Source organism: Marmota marmota, unplaced genomic scaffold (genome assembly GCF_001458135.2).
Source record: "Marmota marmota marmota unplaced genomic scaffold, marMar, whole genome shotgun sequence".
In the NCBI taxonomy this organism is placed as follows: domain Eukaryota; kingdom Metazoa; phylum Chordata; class Mammalia; order Rodentia; family Sciuridae; genus Marmota; species Marmota marmota.
Window position 1 is genome coordinate 2,361,971 of NW_025999944.1, and position 22,300 is coordinate 2,384,270.

General features: G+C 34.9%; 2 protein-coding genes across 2 annotated transcripts in view; both read right to left on the reverse strand.

Annotated features, from left to right (window-relative positions):
• Window positions 1-314: 314 nt before the first annotated feature.
• The window catches only part of Fzd3 (frizzled class receptor 3), a 64,801-nt gene continuing 42,815 nt past the window's right edge, over window positions 315-22,300 (reverse strand). Inside the window, exons 5-7 of the mRNA XM_015499428.2 lie at window positions 11,560-11,708; window positions 8,969-9,202; window positions 315-926 (exon numbers count right to left, since the gene is read on the reverse strand). Coding sequence (XP_015354914.1) covers window positions 713-926; window positions 8,969-9,202; window positions 11,560-11,708 — 597 coding nt within the window. The 3' untranslated portion in view covers window positions 315-712. The remainder of the gene's footprint in view (window positions 927-8,968; window positions 9,203-11,559; window positions 11,709-22,300) is intronic.
• LOC107153880 (60S ribosomal protein L35a) lies at window positions 12,617-13,052 on the reverse strand. Its single transcript, XM_015499427.2, has one exon. It carries the CDS (start codon window positions 12,981-12,983, stop codon window positions 12,651-12,653), a length of 333 nt encoding a protein of 110 aa, XP_015354913.1. The 5' UTR covers window positions 12,984-13,052; the 3' UTR covers window positions 12,617-12,650.

A 22,300-nucleotide genomic window follows, 5' to 3' on the forward strand; every position in this document is an offset into this window, starting at 1 on the left:
ATAAAAACACAGCCAATAAAAGTAATATTTACAAAAGTAATAAAAGCAACACAATTATAGGGAAAAATGCCCATCTCTGTGTTTATCCCATTGTTTATCCAAATCCTGAATATCTCTGGATTATTTTTATAGAATTTTGAGAGAATCTCCACAGGTGAATCAGATTCTTCTGTTGCACTTACATTCTATTAGCTAAAATACCCTAGCTGATTTATTAAATTTTCCTACACTTTAAAAACAGTTCTTTTTTTACTTAGTGGAAATAAAACTACAAAGTCCTATATTCATCTGAGAAATAAACCTTGCATAGAAAATTTCTTTAATTCTGAAACTTTGTTGTATTAACAGAGCTACCAGAATGTTATCTCACAACTAGTTCATATTATATGAAATTTCACTACAAATCAGTCACCACACACTTAGAATTTTCCTAAATATAAAATAAGTGGGTTTATAAAAATGCTTACCAGACAAATAATTATCTCTTCACAACCTAGAAAGACTTATTTTTGTGATGATATAATGTTTAGTATTTTGGATGCTTTGATGTTCCAAGTTTGATGCAATATAAAAAGCAAAAATTCACCTTCCCAATGGACACAATCTGCACCTGACTGAAAGCAGGATAATAGCTATAGCAATCAGTCATGCAAAGGCAAAGAATAAAATCTGCTTTTTAAACAGCACAAATTTCCACCTTAGACAAGACAAACTAAGCACTGGTTCCATCCTCCTCGATAACACGATTCATGCTGGTGCCATGTGTGATGTGAGTCATGGGGTTGTTGCTGAGGTCTCTGATGCTGCTATGCCGTGACTGTTCGTTGAGCCGGTGGGAACTACTGTGCCTGGAGTGATCCGTTAGTCGTGATGTGCTGCCGTGAGGTAGTCTCTCCTCCACTCCTCGGTAACTGCAGGGAGTGTACCTGACGCAGGAGAGTAGGTTTTGAGATGGGCAACAGAACACACTAGAAAATAACTCTAAGAACTTCCATGAAAATGCCTGGGTAAGTAAAATGAGTCGGAAACCAACAATGAAAAGCAGTACCCAACTTTTGGTTAATTTCTTTAAGGCTACAGAATTATCTGACAAAGCTAACAAAAGACAAAAATGATGAGCTAATCCATTCGGGATCAAAATTAAGGTCTTATTGCCTGCAAAAGGGTTACCCTAGGGTAAAGGGAGGCTGACTGATTTGGAGCTGTGCCAAGTATGGGCACTTTTCTCATATTCAAATAAGTTTTAGGAGGTCCAGGGACAGGAGGAACAACAGAGGATACATGACAGTGCCCCTGGAGTCTAGAAGACTAGTTATAATCAGTAGTAGTGCAAACTCAAATTCTACTAAAAGACTAGTATCTGAAGAAGCATGTGAAATCAGAGATGAAATTAGTATAACTTAAAATAAATAAATAAGTGAATGCATTGGCAAATAACCCAGTTAACAACTGATTAACCACCTGTAAATGATCTTAATTACTTTCATTAGGACTTCAGGCTGTGAAGAATCTTTCATATAAGCGACATCTTTAAAGTCTTAACACTCTAACCTATATTCATACTACAGCAAATTCTCTGTACCCTTGGCCCAAGACTGGCTCCAAGCATGTTGCTGGGCTACATGGCTCAGCACAGGCAGCCTCCTCCATCATGGTTCTTATCTTGAAAGGCATCAGTAGTGCTGTTAAACTTTCTTTTGTTGCAATCCTAACTCAGTAAGCCTCATCAGAGGCAAGAATACTAAAAAATTCTCTGTCATGAGGAATGAGAAATTATTAGCTCTAGGCCCGTCAAGGTCATGAAAATCAATTACAATTTTTTATTAGTTCTTCGCTTATAGTTTACTAGATGATTATCAATCTCTCTTGCACAGCAGTGAGTTCTTTCAGGATAAGGACCATATTTTATTTCTCTTTTAATCCCTAGTACCTCAAGAAACTGTATTCAAAAATAGTTTTTGTTCATATGCTCATACATACACTCTTTTGTAAAAAATATTTAATTTAGGATAATAAAACACAAAGAAAACGGAGTATAATTTGTAACTTTAAGGAATATTTTAAAAATATATTTATTTTTTGTTGTAGTTGGACACAATACTTTTATTTTATTTATTTTTATGTGGTGCTGAGGATTGAACCCAGGGTCTTGCACGTGCTAGGCGAGCACTCTACCGCTGAGCTACAACCCCAGCCCTTCATTGTTTTTGCAGTACTGACAATTGAACCCAGGGTCTTGTGCATGCTAAGCAAATGATTTTCCACTGAACTGTATCCCCAGTCTTTTGGGGGGGGATCAGGGAGCAGTATGGGGGATTTAACTCAGGGGCACTCAGTCACTGAGCCACAGCCCCAAACCTATTTTCTACTTTTTAGAGACAAGGTCTCACTGAGTTGCTTAGCACCTCCCTGTTGCTGAGGCTGGCTCTGAAACTCACCATCCCCCTGCCTCAGCCTCCCAAGCCCCTGGGATTACAGATGTATGCCACCTTATCTGGTTCTCTTTAAATAGTCATCAAAATAATCATAAGCAGCTAAAGATTTATTGACTGTCAAAAAGCATTCATATATCATTCCTTTATAATAATAACTCAATGTGAATCATTCATAAAGTTTAGAGATTTGAAAGATTCATACACTACTAAGGTGGTCGCTGCTTTTTTTTTTTTTTTTTTAATACTGGGGGTTTAACCCAGGGGGTGCTTAACCATTTAACCACATCCCCAGCCCTTTTTATTATTATTTTATTTTGAGGCAGGGTCTTGATAAATTGCTTAGGGTCTCCCTAAATTGCTGAGGCTGGCTTTGAACTTTTGATCTTCCTGCCTCAGCCTCCTGAGTCACTGGGATTATAGGCGGGCACCACCTCACCCGGCAGTCCTCAGGTTTTATAGATGTGCTTATCAAAGAACATTCTATTAGATTACCAAGTTTGAAAATTAAGAACTCCTTTGAAAATAATTTTTAAAAGGCATATCTTTGTTTCCAGTTTAAGAAAAAAGAAAATTTAAGAATAAAAAGATGCATATTTAAATGTTCAAAAAATTTCTCATGTTAATGGGTAAAATAATATTTAGTTTTCATTTATTACAGATATTTCACATTTAGGATCCAAACAGATTTAAATTTGTACTACATATTTTGGTAAAATAATTTACAGGGGTTGGAGTTATAGCTCAGCTGTAGAGTGCTTGCCTAGCACATGTGAGGTACTGGGTTCGATAAAAAAAATAAATAAAATAAAGATATTTTAAAAAATTTACAATGTTTGCAGATAAAAATATTTCACAATATTCTTGTTATCCTACTTTAATAACTATTATTTTGAATAATGATTATTGTCCTGAAACTTAGCAAGATTTTCCAAAGTTTCCAAATATAATTTGCCAACTGATTTGGAGAGCTTTTACCTCTCAATGGCTATTTATTCCAAATAAATATTGCTAATGAAAAAGCAAACTATGCAGAGTTCTAGTAAAGGTAGAACGTAATTAAAAAATAAATCATCATTTAAAATGAATTTGGTATTTTTTAAAAATAAAATCAAACCTTTGAGTTAGAAATAAAACTCAAAGAAAGCATTTTTGTAGAAAAATTACTCTGTTGTATAATTATATCTAAATAAGTTATGTCTGTGACTATCCACAAAAAATTCTCAAATATGAACACCTTTTCCATGGATAATTAGGAATCAATTATATAGAAAATATTATAGTGTTTAATCTCAGTTATGTGTAGAATTGACAAATTTATTTTTTCAAGGTCATTCAAATCAATGACTATATATTCTAATACATAATATGAATATGCAGTAATTTTAATATAAGGTTAGGCAAAACAATTAGGATGGTTATTTTGCTACCACTGTTAAGAAGATAATATAGTACATTCCAAAGTTAAAATGAAAAAAAAAACACTAGAAAATGATTTATTCTTTTTGATTTTCTATATTATTTGCTCCCATTAATCATAATAATTGAATTAACTGAAGATTTACTAGTACTTCATTATTCACTCCTCAGCTTTCCTTGTCAGATCACCTATTTACCAACCTAATCACTCATTTCCAAACTTCCACCCACCTACTCATCCACTTCCTTTTCTACACATCCTCTCATCTAACTACCAATTACTTATTCTTTGAAGTTAACATATATATGTAGGTGTGCACAGCACGGAGATCAATAATATTTCATCAAGTTGTCTGCACTGGGTGTTAGATGTTTGTGTCCCACAGCCAAGAAACCACGAGACAGTGAGAGGATGACCAAGAGATAACATTAGCATGCAAAGTTAAGTTTCAAGGAAGTAGAAAGAAATCTCAATCAGATGACTTTTGGAATTATAAAAATCCTTGTTTGGATTTTCAGGTTCAACATAGTTTGTGATCTCTCAATCTGGCAGAGGGTCCTATAGCATGAGCCTCAATATAGGATGCTTTTTATAGGCTGCCATTGTAGCTCTGGCCCTGAATTTCTGGGAAAGGGATATATTTTTCTAAAGTCATTATTTCTCTGATAGATTTGCTCATCTCCTACTATATATATCCCTAGCACAGTGCTATATACTAAGAAGGAATACAGAAACATATGTCACCTTGTCTCATTCTCTAGAAGTTGCAAACTAGCTGAGGAAAGAAACTGTACTGAAAATAGATCATAACCTAAAGAATTATAAAAAGCAGTAAATTAACTGCCATGGAATTACACAGCCCTGAAGCAAGTGTATGATTTTTGATTACACAGAGAGGTAGGAAATCATGTTGGATCCTCTGGTTTTTGTGACATACACATTCACAGATTCCCTTGTAGGTTTGTGAGTACTTCTCTCAATCACATGCCCACTCTTCTTCTCCCTTTATTATTACTACTCTAAGTATTTACTAGGGTCTTGTACTTTTTTCCCGTGTGATTCAGGCATTCCATCTCACAATTTTAATTACCACTACCTTATACTGATGATTAAAAACTTTCTTATTTAAGCTCCAGTTCCACTCAGATTACACTGGTTGAAATCTCCTATCTTTAACTGCCCTTAGAAATTCTCTGCTCACTATGAATTTATCTTTTACCATTTATTCACCCTATTTATTTCCTCTATAGCTCAATATGAATTATCTTTTATAATTTATTTACCCTATTTATGTCTTCTACTATATTTTCATGGACCAATCTAATCTTTCTCTTTCCTGAAGTTCTACGAACATCAATCACACCTAATACTGTTTAAATTATATTCTGGCCTGAGCTTTTATGTGATAGGTTCATTTGTATATGTCCTTTTCTATAAGGTTACATTGCTCCTAGAATGGAGAAATTACACCTTACCTCTCTTCTATATATCTTTATACATAGAATGCCACATATAAAGGAATTATACCATAAATAATTGTTCATTGAAAAGGAAGAGATCAGTAATGTTCAAGTCAATGATGAAGGTGGTAACTGATAAAATATATTCTAAAACTTTGATTCTTATCAGTATCTTAAATTAGGACCCTTGAATTACTATAGAAACTTCCTAACCAATCTTTTTGGTTTTTTTGTTAAATATTTATTTTTTAGGTGTAGATAGACACAACACAATGCCTTTATTTTTATGTGGTGCTGAGGATGGAACCCTGGTCCCTCCCGTGCTGGTCGAGTGCTCTACCGGTAAGCCCCATGGGCTGGGGATGTGGCTCAAGTGGTAGCGCGCTTGCCTGGCATGCGTGCGGCCCGGGTTCAATCCTCAGCACCACATACAAACAAAGATGTTGTGTCTGCCAAAAACTAAAAAAATTATTAAAAATTAAATCCCATCCCATAACCAGTCTTATTTACAATCCCCTTCTTTATTATGCCGTTGCCAAGTAGTTTCTCTAAAATTCAAGTCTGATTTTTATCACCCCCAGCACTCACAGTCCCATAATAGTTTATAACTGCTGTTAGGGAAACATCTTAACTCCTCAGCATGGTTTCAGTTCCACAATATTCTTGTTATTCTACTTTAAAAATTATTATTTTGGATAATGGTTATTGTCCTAAAACTAAGCAAGATTTTCCCAAGTTTCCAAATATGATTTGCCAACTGATTTGGAGATCTTTTACCTCTCAATGGCTATTTATTTAAAATAAATATGGCTAATGAAAAAAGCAAACTGCAGTGTTCTAGTAAAGGTAGAATGTAATTTAAAAATAAATCATCATTTAAATATGAATTTGGTGTTTTTTAAAATAAAATCTAAATCTTTTGAGTTAGAAATAAAACTCAAAGAAAGCATTTTTTGTAGGAAAAAAAATCACTCTGTTGTATAATTATGTCAAAATAAGTGATATCTATGACTATTCTCAAAAAATTCTCAAATATGAACACCCTTTCCATGGATAATTAGGAACCAGTTATATAGAAAATAAATATCAAACTTGCATAATGTGCCTGGGTACCTAACCACCTGCCTGTCCTCCTTGCCTCTGAACATGCTTTTTCCTCATCTTTCATTCCCAATTGTCTCCTCCAAATCCTATTTGAAGTAGAAGTGCCTCATCTTGGGAAGTTGTCTCAGACGTTCCATGATGAGGCAAATGGTTTTCTTCTCTGGGATCCCAAAGCACCATGTATATACTTTTATTATACCTATTAAAATGTACTGAAATTGATAATTTAATTTCTGTCTTCCGTCTTTGCATTCCTAGCACTTGGAAGAAAGCTTCTTATGTAGGAGTGCTAAGTAGAGGGAAAGAAGCCAGAAAGCAAAAGGGAATCGATGAATGTGGTTAAGAAGTCACTGGTGATGTTAAAGGGTATAGTGCAGCTAAGTAAGGAGGAGAAAAAGACTAGTATTACAAGGGATGAAGGACAGAATAGATAGGAAATATTAAGAACATTCACCTTACCAAGACCCTTGACTTGAAATAAAAATGGATGTAGTTCAATGGTAGAGCACTTTCCTATCATGTGCAAGGCCTTAGGTTCAATGCCTAAATTATATGCGTGTACACATACACAGATAGAAGATATATCAGAGGTGAAGAAAGATTGTTGCTTTTTAAAGCATAGGGTAGCTGATCAAATTAGAAGGCAAAAGAAAGCAGGTTGAAAGGAAAACCAGACGGTCAAAAAGGACACTATAGGGCTGGGGTTGTGGCTCAGTGGTAGAATGCTCATCTAGCATGAGTGAGGCACTGGGTTCGATCCTCAGCAACACATAAAAATAAATAAAATAAAGGTATTATGTCCATCCACAACTAAAAAATAAAAGAGAGTATAGGGGTCACATTCTACAGTGGGAGGACAGGGAGAAAACTAAGAAAAGGCTGGTCTGAGATCAACAGGATACAAAACAGTTCGAGATGGAGATGTTGTGAAGTAAACACAGAATGTTCCTGATTTACATATCAGAATTTTCACTCTTTCATTTGCCCAAACAAGAAATCTTAAAAAAAGAAAGAAAATCTTTGGCACATTTTTTTTTTTGTTTCCAGCTGCTAATATTAATCTATCATCAAAGCCTATCATTTCTTCTTTCTACATATATTTGAGGTCAGCTTTTTTTCCTCTTCCTACTGCCACTCGTCTCCTGTAAGCCTTTATCATCTCTCCAATGAATTACTGCAAAGTTCCTAACTGCTTTTTAATTCTAGTGTCTCAATTTAACAAGAAGCCCACAGCCAAACTTCTTCTTTTTTTCTTTTTAAGAAAAGGGAAAGGGCTGGGGATGTGGCTCAAGCGGTAGCGCGCTCGCCTGGCATGCGTGCGGCCCGGGTTCGATCCTCAGCACCACATACAAAACAGAGATGTTGTGTCCGCTGATAACTAAAAAATAAATATTAAAAAAAAAAAAAAGAAAAGGGAAAAAGTTTATTATTAGCAAATGAGAAACACAGAGAACCCCCATCTCAGACAGATTTCTCTTAAAACATTCTCTGTGTGAAGCATTTTTTGAAATGCTCCTACCCACCAGAATTATCTCCCTTCTCTATATTTTATTGTACCTGGTAAACAGAGGCTGACAAGCTTTGGCCTAATGGCTGAATCTGACTCCCCTCTGGATTTTGTAGATAAAGTTTTATTGGAATATGGTCACCCCCATGTTTCTCACTACATGTTGTCTATGGCTGTTTTCATGATACAATTGCAGACTTGAATAGACAATGTGTGACTCATAAAGCCCAAAATATTTTTGCCAACCCCTGGACTCTACTACTATACTTATATTTTACTTTAATTGTTCATTTGTAATAATAGAGACTGAAAACAGACCCTTATTGATATAGGCACTATTCTAAATAATCAGGTATGTTATCTCATTTAATTTTTACAACATTACTTAAGGGACAGATATTAATGCTATTTCTAATTTTTATAGATGAGAAAACTGAGGCTCATCAGTCCAGACCCAAGTTATTAACCACACCACTAACTACACTATCTTTGTAAATACAGTAGGTAGGAACTTATTAAGAACTATGATCATGCTTAAGTCATCTTTGCATTTCTGGAGCCTAGCATAGCACTGTACTAGTGTATTCCATAATTGTTAGCTTAATTAATCTAACTAACCTACCACTTTCACCTTCTCCCTACTCAATGTTCTATGATGACCCCATATTGCTTAACTGTTTTAAGGCTAAATTAATTTTTTTTTTTAAAGAGAGAGAGAGAGAGAGAGAGAATTTTAATATCTATTTTTTAGTTTTCGGCGGACACAACATCTTTGTTTGTATGTGGTGCTGAGGTTCAAACCCGGGCCGCATGCATGCCAGGCGAGCGCTATACAGCTTGAGCCACATCCCTAGCCCCGCTAAATTAAATTCTAAGTCCTCTGGTTGGCTTAATGTCTGACCATAACCTGGAACAACTCTACCTAGTAAACGTCAAAAGGTTTTAATAATGTTCAACTTCTGTTTCAGAAATGGCTTCTCTTCGTTCTTCAGCTACAGGATCATAAATCAACACAGGGAACAAACTAAGCTACAATCACACCTACCTGCCATCGCGCGATCTGTGGAGGCTGCCGTGGTAGCTGCTTACTTTGCTGTGGACACTCCCTGCTTTGCTTCTTTGATCATCTACCATAGCCAGCTGGGTTGAGGAAGCATGTGTGGATGTTCCTTGAGTGGAAGTGCCCCTTGATTTTCTTATGATGGGCGTGTTTGGGTCCCTCAGGAGTGACTGAGCAAAGTCAGGTTCCTGGAGCACCTGCCGGCTCTCATTCACTATCCTAGACAATATAATAGTAAAATTAAGATTCAGACTGGCACCCCTGTGAACCAAGAGACAACACCATTATGACATACTGATGTTATTCTTGAAATTAAATGCTCTCCAAATTAGGTCTTTAGGCTTGTTTTAAGGTAACCTTGTTGACAAAGGGAATATAAAACAAAAATCCATGTCAATCTGTTCCCTGAAGTGATATGATGTTAAGAGACCTATATTAGAGAAAAGAACTCAGGATTTTAGTTCCAACTCTATCAATACCGTTCTTTCCTTCATTTTACTCATTTATAAAATAAAGGTGTACAATTTCATCATTGCTAAAAGGTCTCTTTTAGCTAAAGAAATTTATGATTATAAAGACACTAAAATATTAAAAAGGAATAATTATAAAATAGAAAATCTGTTTTCTTGCATGATTATGGAAGTTGGGAGAGGCCTCATTATAATAATGGATACAAGATGATTTAAGGCTAAAAGTTGATTTTGTGGTAGAAGCAGTTTTCTGGTGCTGTAATAAACATAGGTAGCCATAAATAGAACAAAATGAGACATTAATTTAAACAAACATAAAATTCATACCAAATTAAAAGTTTAAGGGAATAAATTTAAGGGGATGAATTATTGTCATGAGCATAAGTTTTCAAGTGGTATGAAAAGAGTTAAAAGTAGATGTTTATGATGAGGAACAAAGCAATAATTCAATTAACAAAAAGCTAATTAAATAATTCTAAAGACTGGTGTCTTGGTTTATGAAAAAAGTGACTCCCTATGAGAATAAGTTAAAGTTAAAATTAGATAAACAATTTCATTAAAAAAATATGGGCTGGGGTTGTAGCTTAGTGGTAGAGTGCTTGCCTTGCACATGTGAAGCCCTGGATTCGATCCTCATAACACATTAAATAAATAAAAATAAAGATATTGTGTCCATCTACAACTAAAAAATATTAAAAAAATAAAACTCAACATGCAAAGACAGGATCATATATTGAGAAATATATTTTCTAAGTTCTCAAATTATAAAACACATGATTGTTTTTAGCTAAGGTAGAAGAACAGACAGGAGACAAATATTTGTTGAATACTTTATATACATTCTTCATTGATCCTCTTAATAATATTATTCTTGATTCAAAGCCAAATGTTTAATAGAAACACCATTAGAAATAGAAATAATCTCTTTAAAATTAGGAAAATAAGACTATCCACTGCCACTACTCAAAATTAACTTTGTTTCAATAGTTTCAGATTGCAATTAGACAAAACAAAAAACTGAGGTTATAAACTTCAATATGATGGACATCATTACCCTAGGTACACGTATGACTGCACATATGATGTGACACCAAATCGTGTACAATGATAAAAACGTAAAGTTGTGCTGCAATTGTGTACAATGAATCAAATTGTATTCTGCTGTCATATATACCTAATTAAAATAAATCAATTAATTAAACAAACGTACTAAATTAGAATGAAATATCAGTCCATCTCTCTATATCATCTTCTGTATACTTGGAGGAACAATGGACAATTGCAAATGGAAGTTCAATTTTTTTTGTAGTTGTAGATGGACAACATTCCTTTATTTTATTTGTTTTATTTTTTATGTGGTGATAAGGATAGAATTCAATGCTTCACATATGCTAGGCAAGCGCTCTGCCACTGAGCTATAGCCTTAGCCCAAACGGAAGTTCAATTCATCTTTTGGGGGACGGGGAGAGGGGTTTGCATTATTGGGAATTGAACCCAGTTCTGGAAATATGCTAGGTAACTGTTCTACCACGGAGCTATATCCCAGCCTCTCAATTTATCTCTTAATATTAAATACCTGTGTGACTTTGGCCAGGCATTTAACCTTTCTATGTCTTAGTTTTCTCATCTGTAAAACAGAGATGCGAATACATACAAATCCTCTCAGAAATATCAAGAGGATCAAATAAAAAATGTATAGAAAATAATGGTACAGCGCTTGCCTATCATGTGTGAGGCAAATAAATAAATAAATAAATAAATAAATATCCATTGACAATTAAAAATAATTTAAAAAAAAATTTTTAGTTAAGACCTGCTACTGTGCCAATCATAACTGGTGGTGGTTGCTGACAAAGTTACAATCTTATTTGAATACTTCTCCAAATATAAACTGCTTTAAAAGGGATGGGGCTGTGGCTCAGCAGCATTTACCTAGCATGGGTGAGGTACTGGGTTCGAGCCTCAGCATCACATAAAAATAAATAAATGAAAATAAAGATATATATATATATATATATATATATATATATCTACTTTAAGATAAGCCAAACAAAAAATTTACATAAATGTAAGGTTTATGAACACTGTGAGAATTTATTAACTTACTCTTTTTTCCTACGACCATGAAAAAAACTGGCCCATTCAAAGCATGTCTTTTTGCTTCCAACCCAAAAAACAGAGGGAATACCAACTATGAGAGCCATCAGGTATTTCATCAGGAAGAGAATCAGGTCTGGACGGCTTGTCTGAGTGACCTACAACAAGGCAGAGAAAACACCTCAAATATGCAGAACAAACTTTTCTTTAAAGGCCAGAGACATTTTAAACAAAATAAGCAACAGTAAAACAATTCTACAAATTTGATATTTTAAGTTTCTATAGGTAATTTTTTGTTTTATGGAAAATATATTCTTAAAAAATTGGCAATGAACTTATATGTATTAACTTCTATATCTTTGGGGTTTTTTCCCCTAGAACTTCACATTTTAATACCCATAAACCATTCCATAGCATTGCCACTATGAGACCTATGTTTTTCTTATTGGTTGATATTAAATATCTAAGTTTGCTGCCTGCAATGCTGGAACATGCCTGTAATACTAGCTATAGCTACTCAGAGGCTGAGGTAGGAGGATTCTAAGTTTGAGGCCAGCCTCAGCAACTTACTGAGATCCTGTCTCAAAATAAAAAAGGGTGGGGATTGTAGCTTAGTGGTAGAATGCTTCTGAGTTCAATCCCCAATACCACAAAAATGAAAAGAGAGAGACAGACTTTGCTAACTTAGAAAATAAACCATGAACAGAAATGGATTCAAATAATACCGACTTTTTCCTTGGTCTATCTTGCAATTAATAAAGTATCACCCCCCCCTTATTTATTAATTCTGTTCCTATCTTTAATATACCCTTCCTTCTCCCTACTTCATGTGTACTACACAGGCTGTTTTCAAACTTCCTCTTCAACACATTAAGTTGTTAGAAGTACATGTTCTAGTTTCTAGTCAAATGAGTTTTTTTTTATATATACTGTTTCATTTTGTTGCTTGTTTAATTACTGTGGTTAGAGATTATGTTATGTATGATTCTGGTTACCTTAAATTTTGGAGAATTTCTGTCATTTAGCACAAAATTTTTGTAAATATTTCTTTTTTTTTTTTTTTTTATAAGAACACAAATCCATCTTTATTTTCCATTAGTTTAAATCCTTGAGGGGTACAGCATCACACGGATTCTGTGTCCAATGGCCTTAGCAGGAAGGTTGCTTCGGAATTTGGCCCGAACCATGCCACTATTTCCATGGGCACGAGTTACCTTTCCCCAGATTACTCTGGTTTTGTTTGGTTTGCCACCAGGAGTCACAGTGTTGTTTTTTGCTTTGTACACATAAGCACATCTTTTGCCCAAATAGAACTCGGTTTCATCTCTGGCATAAACACCTTCAATTTTTAGAAGAGCTGTGTGCTCCCTTTGGTTCCGGAGACCCCGCTTATAGCCAGCAAAAATGGCTTTGCACCACAACCTTCCAGACATATCTGCCTTTTAGAAGTCCTGTTCCCAGCAGGCCTCCACAGGCACCAAGATGGCGGAAAAAGGAAGGCGAGGCCCCGCCGCATGTAAATATTTCTTGTGTGCTCTAAATTACTGCAGAATCTCTGTGGTTGGTTAAAATTTTTTCTATTTGTATTAGATTAAATTTATTAGTTATCTTGTTCAAGTCTTCTATATTGATGAATTTTCTGTTTACCTATCAGTTTTATTTTTTGCAGTGCTGGGAATCAAATCTGCTGGGAGCCATTAGCCAAGTAGGTATGACAATTTCCTTGCCAGCGTACCCCATGTTGCAATGACATTGAATGTAGGTGACCTTGTTCAAGGACCAAGGCGGATTAGGGCGTTCCCGGTTTAGGTTCCAGGTTTAAGGTTTAAGATTATTCCTGCTGGGAATAGGGCGTATCCTGCTGCCTGAGTTCCCCTTGAGTTCTCACAGGATTCAGACAGTATTTTTTGGGAGACAGAAGCCCAGTGGACGTGGATTTGGGCAGAGAACGTGGATTTCCCCAGAACGTGATTGTAGACGGCTGGTGTGAGTTCGGGAATAAAGAGTTGCTGTTTGAATCTACAAGCTGTGTGGTGGCTCGTGATTGTGTGCCCAGCCAGACTGCGGCATTTGTGCCCAGCTAGACTGCGGCATAGCCCAGTGCATGCTAGACCAGGGCTCTACCAAAGAGCTACACCCCCAGTCCCTACCAGTTTTAATAGATACTCTATAATCTCTCACAAGACTGTGAACTTGTCAATTCTATTTAATCTTTCACAAGACTGTGAACTTGTCAATTAATCCTGTTAATTTTCACTTTCAATTTCATAACAGATTGCTCCAGCTACTCATTTTGCTTCATTAATGCTCTTCACCTTAAACTACATTTTTTTCTAACATTAATATTGCCACAGCTTTCTTTTCTTCCCTATTTTTACACGTTTTCAAGGATCCCTGCCCCCATTTAACCATGTATTTCTTTAAATCTGTTTGGGTTAATTGTGCCTTTTTAAAAGCAGTCTGTACTTTACCTCCTCTAAAAACTCTTTTACTCCCAGACTCCGGAACAGTGCCTAAAACACAGTAGGTATTCAATATATTTAATATATTAATATGTGTGTTTTTAAATTTTTATTTTTTAGAGATTTTTTTTAAAATGGGCCTTTATTTTGTTCATTTATTTATATGCAGTGCTGAGAATCGAACCCAGTGCCTCACACATGCCAGGCAAGCACTCTACCACTGAGCCACAACCCCAGCTCCTAATATGTGGTTTTATTAGGGAAAATAAAGTTAAAATTATTCAGCATCTCCATCTTCTTTTTTTTTCATATGACAGTGTTTCTTCAATTACTTATTTCTTCATTATTTTCCAGGTATTTCAGAGTGATTTTGACAAAAATAATTATTTTGATTATCATTGCTAATTAACTTTGCCAAAAAGTATACCTACTCCTACCTTTGGGTTCCCCTTCCTTCTTCCTAAAAAGATGCCCTTTTAGATGCCCTTTCAAATAGGGCATATCAAAGATAATTTAAAGTCTTTGTCTGAAAATATCTTTATTTTGCTGTTAATATTTTTCCCCTTAAACTTGAATGGTGGTTTAATGAAGTGAAGTTATCATCTCAGTATTTTTAAAGTTCATTGGCTGTAAACTCCTATTATTGTTGAAAAGAGTCTAATCCATACCCTTCTGGAAATCTATTTTTTTTCCTCTCTGGTAGCCTTTAAGTTTTTCTTTTATCTTTTGTTTTATAGTTGCACTAAATGTTTCTCTTTATAGTTGACTTTTGCTTTTCCTGTTCAGTATTTAGATTGTGCTCTTAATCTGAGGACGTAAGTTTTCAGTTCTAGAAAACTCTTAGTCATTAGCTCTTTGATTACTGTTTCTTAGTTGTTCTTAGAACCTCTTCTGGAACTATACTCTCAGGTGTCTTATTCTATTTTTAATGTTTCCTAGCTGCATAATTACATATTTTTGAGTATTTTCTGTCTCTCTGTATTCTGCATACTGGGTAAACTTTTCAGAACAATTTCCTACTTCAGTAACTCCTTCTTCAACCATGTCTAATTTAGTTTTTATTCTATGATTCAATTTCCATAAGTTCATATTTTATTCTTAAGATGAGTAGTCAGTTTTTATACTTAGCTGTCTATTCTGACTTCATGTCTTATTCAACATAATTTCTTCTTTTAAAATGGTTTATCTTTTGACGAATCTTAAACATACTTATTATTTTTTAACATATTGTTTTGTTTTGTTTTTAGTTGTGTATAGACCCAATGCCTTTGTTTTTATGTGGTGCTAGGATCAAACACAGTGCCTCACACTTTCGAGGCAATTGTTCCACCATTGAGCCACAACTCCAGCCCCCATACTTATTATTTTTTAAGTTTTTAATAAAATCAGTCTATTTCATCTGAGAGTGAATGAATTTTCTGACTGTTGACTTTGTTGAATGCCTTCTAGGTTTAGCTTTTTTCTTTTTAAAATAATGCTTTGGAATTTTAGTTTGCAGATTTTTTTTTTTTTTTTTTTTTTTTTTTAAATCAGGGGTTAAACTCAGGGGTGCTTAACCACTGAGCTACATCCCCAGCCCATTTTATTTTTTGCGACAGGGTCTCACTAAGTTGTTCAGGCCCTCGCTGCAGCTGAGGCTGGCCTGGAACTTGCTATCCTGCTGTCTCAGCCTCCCAAGAAGCTGGGATTACAGGCAAGTGTCTGGCCTAGTTTACAGACCCATAGAGGGTTCTGTCTTTTTCATCCCTTTCCATTTATCTCATCCTGTCTCACATCTTTCTGTTTGCCTTTACCATTGCCCAGCTGGGCCCTAGTTGAAAACTAGGTGTCCTGTAGGTGAATGGAAGCTCCATATATCAGAACTACTACAGGTTCTGGCAGTAAGCCACTGCAGAATGGCTCAAGTATTGTTCACTTTTTAGGCCCTTCTATGACTCTAGATAAGTATTTTTTATATAAGCCATGGCCTCAGGGAACTTTTTTTAAAAATATTTTTCATTGTAGATGAACACAATACCTTTATTTTATTATTTTTATGTGGTGCTGAGGATTGAACCCATTGCCTCACACATGCTAGGTAAGCACTCTACCACTGAGTCACAACCCAGCCCAACCTCAGGGAATTTCCTATACAACCCTCCTTATAGGAGCAGGGCAGCCCAACTTGAAATTCCTACTTTTAACTATTGAGCCTAGCTATGGACTCCTGACTTCTGTGACATTTTAACTTCCCAATACCACATTGAAATTGAACTCCCAATTACCTCCAGCCATTTCTAGACCTCAAATCCGGTAGGCCCATGTTTTCATTTCTAGTTGTGAATTTGCATTTCTATTATACAAATTAGTTTATGTTGTCTTCTGGATTACATTAAAATTTTTTTCTTATTATGTTTTTATCTATTATTGGCACAGAGTATAGTTGGATTGGTTCAAAACACAGAACTTAAATCACAATCATGACCTGAAATTAAGGTATAATTCTTTCAGGTTTCACATAAAATTATCCAGTCAATTCTACTACTCAAAGAATACTACTGATTTTCATAGAAGTAAGTTTTGATAAGTACTCCCACCACACTAATAGAAAAAAATACAAATTAAAGAAGCCACAAAATAGTTAAGAACTACAATTAACAAGTATATGAAAGACTAAAGCAGATCACAGACTACTTGGTAACAAATACAATGGCTTTGTGTTGGTACACTTATTCTAACACTCCTGTGTAGCATCAGTTATCAATGACCATTTTATATTCTACCATGATTTCATCTCAATAAGACATTACGTTTTCTTTTTGGCCTCCTATTCCTGCTGTCTTTCTTCTACCCTTTTCTCACCTATGGCCCTCTTAGTCACTCATCTCTTTTCTCTCAATTCAATCAATGCTATCAAGTACTTACTCAGAAGTCATCCAGTCCTGCTCTTATCGAACAAATGAATTTACTTTCAACTAAGTTTTGTACTATGAATGCAATTAATATAGCAGTACTGATAAATTACAAGGTTGCTTTGTCAATATTCAAATATCTCTAATTGTTCTGCCTAGTTTATTGTGCAGAGCTATAAAGAATAGCTAACTGGGGCTGGGGTTGTGGCTCAGCGGTAGAGCACTCACCTAGCACATGCGAGGCCCTAGGTTCAATCCTCAGCATCACACATACACATGATGAGGAGACAGTTACAAATCCAGCAAAAATAAAGGCCTTATGGAATTACCTTGTTCAAGGTATTGTGTCCAACTACAACTAAATAATAATAATAAAAAGAATAGCTAACTGTAGCCATTCAATAAGGTATGATATCATGCCAGAAATAAAACTAAGGAAGTAGTGAAGTATTGGGAATGAAGAGAAAAAGGACTAGCCAGAAAAATCTAAGAGAAGCAACTAAAAAACTAATAGAAATAATCAAAGCATTCAATAAGTAAGTTGGAGAAGGTTAATATAAAAAAATTAGATGTTTTCTTATATACCATCAAAAACCAGGTAAGAAACATAATAATGAAAACAAATTTCCTTTATAGAAACAACAAAAACTTGGGGCTGGGACTGTGGCTCAGCCGTAGAGCACTTGCATAGCATGTGTGAGGCCCTGGGTTCGATCCTCAGCACCACATAAAAATAAATAAGCAAAGGTATTGTATCCAACTACAACTAAAAAGTAAATAAATATTTTAAAAAAGAAACAACAAAAACCATAAAACCCTAGGAATAAACCTAACAAGAAAGTAAAAGAAGCTGGGCATGGTGTAATCCCAGTGGCTCTGGAGGCTGAGGCAGGAGGAACACGAGTTCAAAGTCGGCCTCAGCAGCTTCGAGGTGCTAAGCAATTCAGTGAGACCCTGTCTCTAAATAAAATACAAAATAGGGCTGGGAGTGTGCCTCAGTGGTTGAGTGCCCCTGAGTTCAATCCCTAGTACCCCCCCAACCCCCCCCAATAAATAAAAATAAAATAATAAAACTAAAAGGCACATAGAAAAACTGATATGGAGAAATAAATAAAATAAATATACCACATCTACGTGAAGACTCAATGTTTTAAAAATGTCAATTCAATTATCTCCCAAATTAATTATATACAATTAATACAATCCCAGAAGATCACTAGGATTTTTCACAGAACTTGAAAAGTACAGAGTAAAAAGTGGTATTTCAAATATGGGGAAAAGATAAATTGTTTAATACATGATATCAGAAAGGCTGGCAATCCAATCCACTCGGAAAAAAATCATCTGGATGCCACTTCACATAGTAAAAAAAAATCTAGAGAGAAATAAGTAATAAAAGCATGAAAAAATATAGAAAATTTATAATGGGGTGATGGTTAAAAAGGCTGTTTTAAAAAATGTAATATGAAAATAAAAAGTTATAAAAGGAAAAGAGCTTTGACTACTAAAAATTTAATACTTCTATGGAATAAGAAACCATAAATTGAATTAATAGACAAGTGACTAACTAGGAAAATTAACTGCATTATCAATCAATAAAGCAAAATGACGGAAAAGAAAATGAAGGATTAGTAAAGATAAAGAAAGTAATTATAAAACAAAAAAAGAAGAAGCACTAATCAGTAAATCCAATAGTATTACCTAAAAATAAGTAAACAGACCATTCTCTAGTCTGATCAAAACAATAAAGTGTAGAAAAAAAGTATGTACACACATACACATGATGAGGAGACAGTTACAAATCCAGCAAAAATAAAGGCCTTATGGAATTACCTTGTTCAATTCTATGTAAACAAACTCGAAAGTTAATGAAAACAAATGGTAGGAAAATATAATTGAACAAAATTAGATGAGATGGTAAACAGATAAATTATAGAAGAAATAAAGTCATCGAAGATCCACCTCCTGGGCTACTTATGGTAGAACCCCTTGCAACATTCACAGCACCACTTTAAAAAAAAAGAAAAAAGTTACCTCCTTCAAAAAAGCCCTAGACTTGACAATGTCACAGGAAAGTACTAATGAACCTTAAAGAAAATATAATTCCAAATTGTCCTAAAACACAGAAAAAGAAGAAAACCATTCATATTCTTTAAAGCACGCATAAAGTGAGACTTAACCAACCACATAAAAAATAAAAAATGTGTATCTCACTAATGAATTTTTGTGCAAATAGATTCAATAACAAACTAAAGTTCAGAACAATGTAGGAAAACAGGGATAGTTCAATGTTAGTAAATTTACTTATAAATTCAATATATTATTAGACCAAAGAGAAAACATGACAATCTTCACGGGTACTGAAAAGGTGTTGATAAAGTTATCCATTCTTGATTTTTAAAAAATTATACAAAAATACAAATGGATAATGAGAAAATCCTTAAAGAGACAAAATATCTCTATCTTAATTCAAAAATCACAATCATGATTAATAGGAACACCAGAAGCCACTAGAAATATTCTCACTAAGATCAGAAATATTACTATCTATCGCCACCACTCTTTTTCTTCTTCTTCTTTTTCCATTTTATTTATTTATTTATTTATTTGTTTGTTTGTTTGTTTGTTTGTTTATTTTTGTAGTGTAGGGATTGAACTTAGGGGTGCTGTAACTCTGAGCCACATCCCAAACCCTTATTTTACTTTTTATTTTGAGGAAGGACCTGGCTAAGTTGCCCAGGCTGGTCTTGAACTTTGATGTTCCTGCCTCAGCCTTCAGGGGAGCTAGGATTAGAGGTATGAGCCACTATGCCAGGTCACCATTCTTTTTTTGTTGTTGTTGTTTTATATATTTTTTAGTTTTATGGGGCATAATAACTTTATTTTATTTTTATGTGGTGCTGAGGATTGAGCCCAGTGCCTCATGCATGCTAGGTAAGAGCTCTACCACTGAAACACAACTCCAGCCTAGGTCTCCGTTCTTAATTAACCTTATTTTAACAGCCCTAGACTACAATGGACAAACTGTGAGACTATGAGAAAATAAATATCTGTTGTTGAAATCACTAAGTCTATGATATCTTGTCATAGTAGACCTAGAAAATGAGTTCAACCTAGTGAGAAAAGAAACAAAAACAAAACAACAAAAGCCTAGGAATAAATTTAATACGAAAAACGAGGAATTTGAACTCTTTAAAAAAAACACACTTCCCTTAAAATGGCTCAAAATTGGCTAAAAAGAATCACTATTATGAAAGTATTGAATTTTCCTTGATTTAGTAATTTTAAAAAAGTATGTGTGGGGGGGGGACAGGGTACTAGGAATTGAACCCAGCAGAACTTACCCCCAGCCCTTTATTTAAAATTTTTTTAAAATTTTGAGACAGTTAAGTTGCCCATTAGGGCCTCACTAAGTTGCTGAGGGCGGCTTTGAATTTGCAAGCCTTCGCCTCAGCCTTCTGAGCTTCTGGGATTATACATGTACCACCGTGTCCAGCTTAGTAATTAAAATTTAATACACTTTCAAAATTCCAATGAAAATACCAATAAAGTTATCTGGGAGTTAGACAATTCTAAAGTTTACATGGAAAAAACAAATAAGAATAATCAGGAAAATCCTGAAAAAGAGATTTAAGCTATAATAAATAAAACTGTGTAATATTGGGGCACAGTATTTGTATTTAAAATAAATGGTATTTCAAACCACTCAGAAAAAAACTATTCATTCAATAAATGGATTCTAGGGCTGGGGTTGTGGCTCAGTGGTAGAGTGCCTGCCTAGCATGTGTGAGGCACTGGGTTCGATCCTCAGCACCACATAAAAATTAATAAACAATAAAGGTATTGTGTAAAACATAAATAAATGGATTCTAGATGGACATCTAGAAATAGAGCTTAAGCTATATCATAATTCATACCAAGATAAGTTGCTAATGATTAAAAATTCAAATGTTAAAAAAATTCACATAGTAGGAATGGTGGCACACATCTGTAATACCAGCTACTTAGAAGGCTAAAGCAGGAGGACTATAAATTTGAGGCTAGTGTGGGCACTGGTGAGACTCTGTCTCAAAAGAAATAAAGTTGGAGGTATAGCTCAGTGGAGGAGCACATGCCTACCATGTGTGAGGCCCTGGCCCTGGGTTCCATCCCCAGTCCTGCAAGAGAAATAGAGAGAGGGAGGGAAGGAACCATCAAGTTCCAGATAAAAGCTTTTATATTCTTGGTGTGGGGGATACTTTTTAATAATGATACAACAGTAGAAAACATCAAAGTAAAGAAAGATGGTGAAATGAGATGGACATCATGACCCTAGGTACATGTATGATGGCTCTACATTGTGTACAATCAGAGAATTGAACTGTTGTGCTCCATTTGTGTACAATGAATTGAAATGCATTTTGATGTCATATATAACTAAATAGAACAAATAAAAAAAGAAAAGAAAGAAGTGTGACTACATAAACCCCCACATTCCTGAACTGCCATAATTCTCATAATATGGTCAAAGACAATAAAAAATGGTGGCATAAAATTATTGCAAATCACATGGCAGATAAAAGCACTGATTATGTTATAAAAACCTCTTCAATTAGAGTCCATAGCATGAATAAACAGAGAAAAAATATAGACATATATATAGTTTTACAAAAACAAAAACATAAAGAGCTCAGGTTCATAGTTAAATTTACATGGTAATTGTTGTTGTTTTTTGTGTGTATATGTGTGTATGTGTGTGGGAGGTGCTAGAAATCAACCACAGGACCCTGTGCATGGTGGGCAAGCATTCTACCATTGAGCTAAGCCTCCAGACCTTTTTGTTTTTAAGTTTTTTTTTTTTTTTTTTTAATGTGCCCGTGTGACTATGTGCCTACCTACGTGTGTTGTGTGCATGTGTGTAGAATTCCTGTAGCTGTCTGTACTGTATGTTCGTGGTTTTCATTTCATTGCTTCATTCACACTTGCAGGGAACTCATACACATACACATATATCCATATCTTAGTCTGTCTATGTCTACCATATAGAGAGGGTATATGCATATTAGTCTATATGTTGCATTTGTGTGTTCACATGTACATGCATGTGCATGTTAGTGTATTTGTTTTTGTTTTTTTCTGTGTCAAGTCCTTGCCATTTTTTTTTTAATTTTTTATTGTGGGTTGTTCAAAACATTACAAATTTCTTGACATATCATATTCGACACTTTGATTCAAGTGGATTATGAACTCCCACCTTCACCCCATACACAGATTGCAGAATCACATCAGTTACACATCCATTGATTTACAAATTGCCATCCTAGTGTCTGTTGTGCTCCGCTGCCTTTCCCATCCTCCACCCTCCCCCCTCCCCACCTCTCCCCTCCCCTAAATCTGTGCTGTTTTAAACCACTGAGT